Genomic DNA, 11,037 nt, shown 5'->3' on the forward strand with positions numbered 1-11,037 from the left:
GGCCATGATCCACCCGAGTTCAAGTCCCACCGTTGGTCGTATATGCCCTTGTGTTGCATTCTACCGACGTTAATACCTCTCTCTCTCTCTCTCTCTCTCTCTCTCTCTACTTCACATAAAAGAGCAAACGCACAACTCTCTCCTTAACATTGATGGTTATCAAAGAACTCTTCCAAGTACAGAGAGAGAAGCTGAAATAGCAGCCGATTTATAAAGGCATTATGAAGGCCTTCTTCGGAATATGTATACTAAACATTTGTTCTAAAAGCATGCCACCTTTAATGTGAGAATTATAAACCTTCTCTAATATTTATTCAGTTCTTTTTTCAAGTATCATTATAATTACGTGGTATTATTGCTCATTAGATCTGCATGGGTGAAAGTGCTCTCTCTCTCTCTCTCTCTCTCTCTCTCTCTCTCGTGAGGGATTTGGTCCACTCTCCAGGATCATTGACTTCCCAGACCAACGTTGCCTAGGCCTCTTCTTGCTTGAACTCCGTAGACACAGGGACACTTTCTTGAGAGAGCTTCGGCCCTAGACACCCCACCCCCTCCCTCGCCAACCAACCGTCACCAGTTTCTTCCGGACCCAGGAGATGGAGGACACCGATACAATCGATCTTGTGGACCCACCTCAAGCTGCTCCGTACCTACCTCGCCGAGAGGAGTTACCTTGGACCGGGGCCTCCGCACTCCAGCGTGTGTGACACCTCTCCCCCCCCCCCAGCCGTCGGCCACGATCCCCTCATCAGCTTCAGATCGAGGACATGCTCCACTGCCATCAAGCTACCTTTCCATGTGACATTGCTGAGGAAGATCTCTCGGCCATACTCATTAGCCCCATGCTTGATATTTTGGAGAGTGGTATACCATCTACTGGGGGGGGCTGATGCCGCTCTCATGTTTCTATGTTCCTAGCATTCCATGATGAGCTTCCATGGACAGTTTTGTATCACCCCACTGAGATAGATATGTTTATGTTTTGTTTCTGTTTTATTTTCCATTCCATGATGAGACATGCCATGGACATTATTGTATCACTTTGGTCTCATAGGCCCATTGGGTCTTTACTAGATGCTTAATCTCTCTCTCTCTATGGTTTCTCTCCTTCGCTTCGCCTCCTTCCCTCTGTTCGCTTCTCTCTGTTCCTTCTCTCTCTCTCTCTCTCTCTCTCTCTCTCTCTCTCTCTCTCTTCGCCCGCTTCTCTCTGTTCGCTTCTCTCTCCTTCGCTTCGCCTCCTTCCCGGCTGCCTCCCACCTTCCCCTCCTTCACTGCCTCCCTCCTCGCTGACCCCCCCCTCCTTCGCTTCGCCTGACCCTTCCGCCTCCCGTGTAGCCGCCGCTCCCTTCCTGCTCGCTGCCCACCGTGCGACTGCTGCACGATTGCTGTGTGCCCCCCAGCTAGTCGACTCCACCCTCCGCCAACTCCCCCTCTCTCTTCACTTCTCTCTATTCGCCCGCTTCTCTCTCTTCGCTTCTCTCTCTTCGCTTCGCTTCTCTCACTCCGCCCCCACATGCTCGTCGCCTCTCTCTGCTCGCCCCAAAAGGACTCGGCCATCTCTCTCTCTCTCTGCTCGTAGCCCCCTCCCGCCACTCTCTCTCTCTCTCTCACTCTCTCTCTCTCTCTCTCTCTCTCTCTCTCTCTCTCCCACCTGCTTCCCTCTCCTGCCTGCTGCCTATCTTTCTCTCTCTTTGCAACAGCCCCCTCTGGCCTCTCTCTCTGTGGGAAAAGCGCTGCAGACACGCACAGAGCTCTTCCTATGGCCAAGGGTTAATTAATTTTTAACCCAAAACCAGCCTTTTTCAGCCCAAGACAAGATGGAGAGGATCGACATTGAAGACCTGATCAAGGCAGCCATCCAACAACACAAGAAAGAGTCGGACAATGCAATTAATATGGTCAACTGGAGCCTTCTTGACAAAGTCAAGAAGCTTGAAGTGCGGATAGCACAGCCCAAGATGCAGAGATCGAAAATCTCAAGAAGGAGATAGAAGAAGCACGTGCTCAACATAAGCTCGAGGAAGGTGAAATTCAGCCTGTCATGATGGAGGAGCTGAACACCATCAAGGCCCAAGTGAACACTTCAAGAGGGAGAAGAAAAGAAGGCCCGGGAGACCTCCTCGTGGGTGGAGGTGCTCACGAAGACGCAAAAGCAAGTAGATGAAATGGAGAAATGGATAGAAGTGGTCAAGAAAGGTAAGAACAAGGAGGCCGAAAGCACATCTACCTCGAAGATTATCAACCTAACCATTGAGGAGGAACAAAGAAGAAAGACAAGGGAACTTCATGTGCGGATCACGGGTCTTAAGGACGGTGACAATGTAGAGGAGGAAGCCAAAGATTTATACACACGCATGGGCATTTCGAGGCCTACACACACGGGGGCTTGGAGAGTGGGCAAGAAAGACAAGAATGGAGGAGAGAGCTCGAAGGAGAGAGCTCTCATTTTACGCTTTCCCACCTTGGAGGCCAAGAAGGATTTCTTGGCCAATCGCTCCGCCCTTAAGAAAACGGGCATCTTTTTAGGAGATGACCTTACCTTGGCACAGCTAGCACATATGAGGGAGTGCATGCCAGAGATTAGGGCAGCCAGAGAAAAAGGGAAGCTAGCATTTTACAGAGGAGGCAGAGTGGTGATACTAGAGAGATGCACCACCTGACGGTGCGAGACCTATGGGACCAGTCTGAGACTTGCAGTATGGAACTGCAACGGAGCATTGAGACTGGATGTGGGGGACTTTGAGGACAGCTTTAGAGATAGGGACATCATCTTCTACTCGGAGACACATCAGGCCCCAGGCAGCACATTATCGAGAGTGGCGGGATACAGATGGGAGACGACTTGTAGACAGGAGGCCCGTTCAAAGCATGGTGGTCGCGGATCTGGAGGAGTTGCAGTTCTTTTTAGAGAGGAGCTTCAGCCACTCATCCATGTTATGCGCCGTGATGAGAGCGCGAGGTACATGTGGGTCAGAGTGAGGGCAGATGAGGGTAGACCCCTATACATTGCTATACGTTACTTTCCACCCAGCACATCTCATTATGCAGCGCCCAAGGGGCAATCTCCATATATGATTCTAGATGAGGACATATGGGAGTTCTCCAGGGAGGGAGATGTTATCATACTTAGGGACTTTAATGCTCGAACGGCTCAGTACCAGACCTCCTTCTTTGACACTTCGGAGGAGATGTTGAGAGAGATAGATGTGGAGGAGATGTGTTTGACCAGGAGATCACAGGATGAGGTGGAGTGTACTGAGTATGGGAGATACCTCTTGGAGATGGGGACTGCACATGGGCTGGCCATTTTAAATGGCCTAGAGAGGTATCCACTTGCCAGTGGCTTTACTTGCTTTCCTCACAGACATGGGGCCAGCACAGTGGATTATGTTTTAGCCTCGCCAACCTTCATCCCGAGTATCCAGGATTTTGCGATTGGCCCCAGGCCCATCAGAGTTACGGTGGATCATGCACTTCTCTCCTTTACAGTGGATTTCCACTACAGTACCCGCCAGGTTGGGCAGTCCTCCTATCACCCGAGATATACCTTCTGTAGAGAGACTGATGGAGTATACACCGCAGAGATCTACAGCTTGTTGAGTGCAGAGGATCCACAGAGGCCATTAGCAGAGCTCACACAGATCCTGACAGAGGCTTTACATACAGCTGTAGCGACGGCCTTCCCGCACACGCAGCCCACAGTACGACCACATCTTGGGACCATGCCCCAGAATAGTTGGTATGATGATGACTGTAGGGAGCTCAGAGCCCGGCTACAGAGAGAGGTGGCCATAGGTGTTACTACATATAGGCAGTCACGCATCATCTTCCAATCCCTCATTCGGCGGAAGAAGAGAGCATTCTTAGCTCGGCTGGAGAGAGACATCTATCAGTTGTTTTTGAGTCAGGATTCTGGGGAGGCCTGAAGATTGCTTAGAGAGCACCCCCCGCCTCCGGCCATTACCTCTCCAGATACATGGGGCGAGTATGCAGCCTCCCTCTACACAGTACCAGAGCAGCCACCACTACCGAACCCTCCAAAGCCTTGACCACCCACTTCTACCTTCTTCACAGGAGAGATGGTGAGGAGGGCCATCAACAGATTGCATACAGGGAGGGCACAGGATCATGAGGGCATTGTAGCCGAGCATTTCATACATGCTAGAGATATGATTGTAGACTTGCTAGCTCTCATGTTTAATAGAGCCATGTGTGAGGGGTTTCCTGGGACTTGGAGTACTTCCACAATTGTGCCGGTACTCAAGTCTGGAGATCCGAGCCTGCCGACTAACTACCGCACCATTATGATTGGTTACTCGCTAGCCAAGCTATATGCCTCTATTCTTGAGCAGGAGTTGAGCAGATGGGCAGAGAGACAAGGGGTCCGAGCTCAAGGACAGGCCGGTTTCAGGAGGAGATTCTCTACTTTGGATCATATCTTTACCCTCAGGGCTATCATTGAGGAGGGCAGAGCACATGGGAGGAGGATCTACTATGGCTTTGTGGATTTCCGCAAGGCCTTTGACACAGTGCCCAGAGCTAGACTGATGTGCAGGCTGCAAGACTTGGGGGTTCCATGTGAGCTCATTTGGGGTATTATGGCACTTTATGAGACAGTAGTTGGGCAGGTGCGGACTTCAGAGGGTCTCTCCTAGCCAGTACACTCCACTATAGGGGTGAAACAGGGTTGCCCGTTCTCTTCGACTCTATTTGGACTATACATTGATGAGATCTCTGATTATATTGGGACACGAGGGGACAGAGGAGCCCAGTTGGCTGGCACTTGGATACCTCTGCTCTTATATGTTGATGATATTGTGCTTATAGGCAGACTCACCAGAGGGTATGCAGAGGCACTTGGATACTTTACATGCTTATGCACAGGACAGTGGGCTCTCAGTTAACCTTGGTAAGACCAAGGTTATGGTGTTTAACACTACAGCTCAATGGGTTTGGAGATCAGCACCTATTTTCACATATGGGCAGGAGACAGTGGAGTATGTTGACTCATACACATATCTTGGAGTGATGTTCACTGGGCCCACATTTTCCATGAGGGGGGCAGCAGAGGCCAGATTGACTAGAGGATATGCAGCACTAGGAGGTCTAGAGAGGATGTGCTCACAGGTACAGTTTCAGGAGCCACGCACTAAGCTGTGGCTTTTTGACATGCTGGTCACATCGGCTATGCTATATGGAGTACAAATTTGGGGGCCTAGCCTAGATCGTCACAGTTGATCAGGATGCACATACGATGGATGGAGATTGATAGAGAGACCACTTGTGTCCATGATCTTCAAGATGATTGGGGCTAAGGCCTCGGTACCCCATGAGATTATTAGAGCCGAGATGGGAGCACCACCGATCGTAGTCAAGGCTCTTGCCAGATCAGTGTCCTTCATTCATAGCACCTGGGAGCTTCCCCGACACCGGTATGCACGACTTGCTTTAGAGTCCTATCAGCTAGCCATGGAGGGAGACACTTCATGTTGGTATGCGCAGATAGCATCCTGGTTTGAGCTCCACGGGTTCAGTTTAGACAGACTTCCACCTTTCCAGTACTCTCTGAGGCACCCTCTCTCACCTTTTCTGAGATTAGTAGAGTCACCAGACAGGACCTCATTCAGTTGGACACTAGGAGGACATGGCTAGAGCCCTCACAGGAGTTGGGGACGAAGATGGCTTTCTATAGAGACCATCTTCTCCGCACCACTGAGGATGGCTTTATACTTAGACCGAGCTACATGGATACCCATCTGTCTCATGGATTGAGGTGCGCCACTGGGCAGATCCGCACCTCTTCACATCAGTTAGAGATAGAGACAGGTAGATTTAGAGGCATACCTCCAGGGGACAGGATTTGTCAGATTTGTTGGATAGAGCCAGAGACGGAGGAGCACGACATCTGTCGCCTCGCTGCACAGCATATTATGAGATTCGAGGGCGCTACCATTGCCTTTTCAAAGAGGGATTTGGACCACTGGCTAGAGTCATGGACTATTGTGATCAGTGATGCTTGGGTTTTTATCTCCTGGAGATCCGCAGGCTCAGAGAGTCCATTATCAGGAGCAGACGCTCGACTGGCAGGGAGTCCACACAGAGACAGATTACTGACTTCTTTAGAGGGACTACCCGGAAGGACACACAGCCGACAGCCCAGCAGTGGGCACCCCGTGGGACTCTAGTTGAGAGAGCTATCCAGTTGGGCAGATCTAGACGCCCAAGGGTTCGCGGATCCTCACATCGGAGACGGTGCCTACACCGGAGGATTCAGAGCATCATTGCGAGGCATCGGGCTCGTCCGACCACACTATGGCAGATATCCAGGCCATCCGGCAGAGACCCATGCTAGAGCTCCTAGGATGATTACGACTCCAGCCATATACTGTTCTACTCACTGTCACTTTTGTACTCCCCCATATTCATGTATTCATGTATCCATGTACGCATGTACCCCATTTCGACTAGTAGCATTAGCTTCCCACTCTCCCTAGTTGCTGCTTCCGGATGCCCCCTACTAATGTATTGTGGGGCTAGATACTTACCTTCGGTTCTTTCTTTTCTTTTCCAGACAGTGTATTAGATGTCACATGGTTGTAACTTTGGTCTCATAGGTCACTTTGGCCTTTTGAAGACGTTAATATAACATTTCAACACAGGTCACATGGAGGACCAGATTGGAGGAGGAGAGGAGAGAGGGGCCCTTCCTAGTGAGTCTCCATACCCCACTCTATCCACAGATATCCTACACTATTCGACCATGGGGGAGGTTCTCCTGATGGGAGACTTCAATGCACGCACACAGAATCGACAGTGTGAATCATTCGACTTCACAGATCCCCTCATCCTACAGGCACTAGACGATGTAGATGCAGCGACCAGGAGGATGTCAGAGGACAGTGGGGGCCAGACAGTACAATTTATGGGCAGCACCTTCTGGACCTGGGAGCTAGACACCATCTCGTTATTTATAATGGGATGTCACAATGGCCAGAATTGGGAAGACTCGCATGTTTCCCATCATCAGGAGGCAGCAGCATTGTGGACTACATATTGGGCTCGCGGGAGAGCACAGACCTGATAGACTATCCCTACATGCCCCATTGGTGCGAACCATACTTATTTGGCTTTTTCTCTTAGGAGCTCTCTTGATCTGCCACCCCCGACCACTCAGGCATCTCATACCATCTTCCACTTTACCCGGGAGCTTGCAAACGTTTATGATTCAAAAGTACATGATGGCCTCTTTGGCACCCATCGGTGTACTGACGGCCCAGCTTTCACACATACTGCACACAGCAGCTAGCCACAGCTTTCCACACCATCTCCAGACAGGGAAGCCACCTAGATCCGGGGACATGCCCCAGAATAGATGGTATGATAATGAGTGCAGAGAGCTTCATCGACATCTCCGAGCCCAGATAGCGAAAGGGGAAATAACACAGCAGCAGACCAGTAGACAGATGCGGTCTCTTACACGCCGTAAGCAACGCACATATGAGGAGGCTCAATACTGGGACATCTACCGCATGCTCATGAGCAAAGATGCAGCCACTGCTTGGCGACGACTCAGAGAGCCATGCCCCCCCACCCCGATTACTGATCCTCAACGCTGGCAGAGTTATGTAGAAGGGCTTTATGATGTTCCGCACCAGCCACTCATCCCTCGCCCCACTGAGACTCCACCGACCTCATCGGTTTTCTTTACTACCAATATGGTATCTCGAGCTATACATAGATTCCAACATGGGAGAGCTGAGGATCACACCGGCTTACAGGGTGAGCATTTCATTTATGCAGCTGACACACTCTCTCCTTTTATTGCTTACCTCTTTAACAGGGCTCTGGTAGAAGGTTTCCCGGCTGAGTGGACGATGCACACTATTGTACCGATCCAACAAAGCTGGGGACATGTTGGACCCCGGTAATTACAGGACTATCATGATTGGTCATACCTTGGCCAAACTCTATGGGGCTATCCTGGAGGCAGAATTGAGCACACACGCTGAGAGGGAGGGGCTCCGTGGCCCTGGTCAGGCAAGTTTCGGCGAGCCTTCTCTACGATTGATCACATTTTCACCTTGAGATGCCTGATTGGCCAAACTCGGGCACGGAGACAGAGACTTTATTGCTGTTTTGTGGACTTCCGCAAAGCCTTCGACACAGTCCCGAGAGAGCGCCTCTTCCACCGCTTACAGACGCTGGGCATACCCCCCGACATGATGTGGGGGATTTACAGATTATATGAGCAAGTGTTTGGACAAGTTAGATGCCCACAGGGACTATCAAATATGATTGCCAGCACCATTGGTGTGAAGCAGGGCTGCCCTCTCTCCCCGACACTTTTTGGCTTAAACATCGACGAGGTAGCAGACTACATCATACACGGAGGAGGCTCTGGGATTGACATCTCAGCAGGTACGACTGTACACATTCTATTATATGCTGATGATATCATTCTTGTGTCGGATACTCGGACAGGGCTACAAAGGCATCTACAGGCCCTGGATACTTTCTGTGCGGAGCGAGGACTCACAGTGAACCTTGGGAAAACCAAGGTTATGGTCTTTCATACATCAGTAGCAGTTAGATGCCAGACTATCCTTACACTAGCCCGGGGACAAGTAGAGGTGGTGGGCTCATATGTATACCTGGGGTCACATTTATCAGCCCATCAGGGCACAGGGAGCCAGAGACAGAGTGACACGAGGGTACGCAGCACTAGCGCCTTTTGCAGACGTTAATATATCTTTCTTTCTTTCTTTCTCTCTCTCTCTGCGCCTCCCCTCCTCCTGCCCGCCAGCCCCTCGCTCTCTCTGCTGCGCATAGCCCTCTACCCGCTACACCCCCCCCCCTCTTTGCTGCGCCTCCTGCCCTCTCTGCTCGCCAGCCCCTGCGCCCCCCCTCCTCCTGCCCGCCAGCCCCTCGCCTCCTCTCCTCTCTCTCTCTCCCGCCTGTCCTCTCAGCCCCCGCCTCCCCCCCTCTTCTCTACCTTCCGCCTATCCTATGAGCCCCCGCCTCCCCTCTCTGCACGCTACCCCTCTGCCTGTTTACACCCCCCCCCCTTTCTTTGTTGCACCTCTTGCCCCCGCCTGCACACCTGACACCACCTGTGCATTCTCCTGCCCCCGCCTGCACACGCAGCCCCGGCATTGCCCTACTGCTGAATCTTTTCTCTACATGGCTTGACCCCCCTCCTACTGCTGTTTCGCGCTGCGCGCAGGTGTCATGGATTAAATTCCAGTCCATTGGCTGTGGGAAGTACTGCAAAAAGTCATGGCCAAGACCGGAGTTAAAGAGGAGCTCGTGAAGGTGGAGGACAAGCTGAGCACAATTATCAAAGAAAACAAGAAGATGGTCAACTCTTCCGTTACCGCAATCATAAACTGCCTCTCCAAACTCGAGAAGGGATTTGACAAAATCCAAGAGCTCGAAGAGAGAACATCCAGGCAAGAGGCTGAGATTTCAGCCCTAAAGGAGGAACTAGTGGAGGCCAAATTGCATGCTGAAAGTCAAGAGGCTGAAATCTTGGCCCTCAAAAAGGAGTTGGAAGGCACTTCACAAGGCAAGCTTGAGGATGGAAAATTTCAGCCCTCCTTGATTGAAGAGCTGAATACCATCAAGGAACAAATGAGGATCATTCGAGAGGAGGAGCAACATAAAGAGAAGACATCTTCATGGGTGGAGGTGATCACAGAGACACAAAAGAAGATGGACGAGGCGGAGAAATGGATCGAGGTCGCCAAGAAAGGGAAAGGTAAAGAATCGCCACCCATCCCCACTCCCACCATCATCAACATGACCCTTGAAGAGGAGCAAAGGAGGAAGGCCCGGGCCTTACATGTACGAGTGTCCGGTCTAAAAGACTGTGATGATGTGGAAGGGGAAACCAAAGAGCTCTTCTCTATGATGGGCATTGAAGCCACGCACACAAAGGCATGGAGAGTGGGAAAGAAGAGAGAAGGTAGTGGCGAATCTTCTAAGGAGAGAGCACTTATCATTCGTTTCCCCTCCATGGAAGCGAAGAAGGACTTCTTGAAGAGACGTTCTACAGTCAAGAAAACGGGAATATTTCTTGGAGATGACCTCACACTCTCGCAGCTTGCCCACATGAAAACGGGAATATTTCTTGGAGATGACCTCACACTCTCGCAGCTTGCCCACATGAAAGAAGTTATGCATGAGATAAGGGTAGCCTGAGAGAAAGGGAACGTGGCCTTCTATAGAGATGGCAGAGTGGTGATTATGGAGAGGCGCTCTTCATGACGGCGCGAGACCTATGGGACTACACTCAAAGTTGCTACTTGGAATTGTAATGGATCTCTACGTCTTGATGTAGGGGCTTTTGAGGATAGTTTCACTGGGAGGGACATCATCTTCTACTCTGAGACGCATCATTCTCCTGGACAGTCCATGCCACATGTTAGTGGATACCGATGGGAGACAGCTTTTAGACAGGAGACTCGTTCAGAGCATAGAGGACGGGGCTCAGGAGGAGTGGCAGTATTGTTTAGAGAGGAGCTGCAGCCATTGATACATATAGTCCGTAGAGATGAGCAAGCTAGGTACATGTGGGTCAGGCTGAGGGCAGAGACGGGCAGATATCTCTACATTGCTATATGCTATTTTGCTCCTAGCACATCAGTGTATGCATCACTTAGCGGGCAATCTCCCTTTTCTATTTTGGATGATGACATTTGGGAGTTCTCCAGGGATGGTGACATCATTCTCCTGGGGGATTTCAATGCCAGGATCGCCCATAACCAGACAGTATTTTATGATACCTCAGAGGAGATGTTGAGGGAGCTTGATGTTAGGGATATGGGCCTATCTAGACTCTCACAGGATGAGGAACACACTGAGTATGGGCGGTATTTGATAGACATGGGGACTGCACATGGATTGGCCATCCTGAATGGCCTACAGAGATTCCCGGCAGCGGGCGGTTTCACTTGCTTTCCACGTCGGCATGGTGCTAGTACAATGGACTATGTTATGGCTCAGCCCAGTCTCATTCCCTCTTTTCAGGATTTTATG

The 11,037-nt window shown here is 50.9% G+C and overlaps 1 protein-coding gene and 2 pseudogenes across 1 annotated transcript; all 3 read left to right on the forward strand.

The window, feature by feature from the left end:
* The first annotated feature begins 1,297 nt into the window (after positions 1-1,297).
* On the forward strand, positions 1,298-6,856 carry LOC147638443 (uncharacterized). Its single transcript, XM_086795675.1, has one exon. It carries the CDS (start codon positions 2,166-2,168, stop codon positions 2,658-2,660), a length of 495 nt encoding a protein of 164 aa, XP_086651801.1. The 5' UTR covers positions 1,298-2,165; the 3' UTR covers positions 2,661-6,856.
* On the forward strand, positions 2,673-5,238 carry LOC147638444 (uncharacterized; annotated as a pseudogene).
* Positions 6,857-9,105: 2,249 nt separating the features above from the next.
* Positions 9,106-10,827, forward strand: LOC147638445 (uncharacterized; annotated as a pseudogene).
* The last annotated feature ends 210 nt before the right edge of the window (positions 10,828-11,037 follow it).

Source organism: Cibotium barometz, chromosome 5 (genome assembly GCF_041138505.1).
Source record: "Cibotium barometz isolate CiBa-2024 chromosome 5, ASM4113850v1, whole genome shotgun sequence".
Classification (NCBI taxonomy): Eukaryota; Viridiplantae; Streptophyta; class Polypodiopsida; order Cyatheales; family Cibotiaceae; genus Cibotium; species Cibotium barometz.

Coding starts and splice junctions, on each gene's coding strand:
- LOC147638443 (XM_086795675.1), top strand. CDS start 2,166: ATGGAGAAATGGATAGAAGTGGTCAAGAAAGGTAAGAACAAGGAGGCC.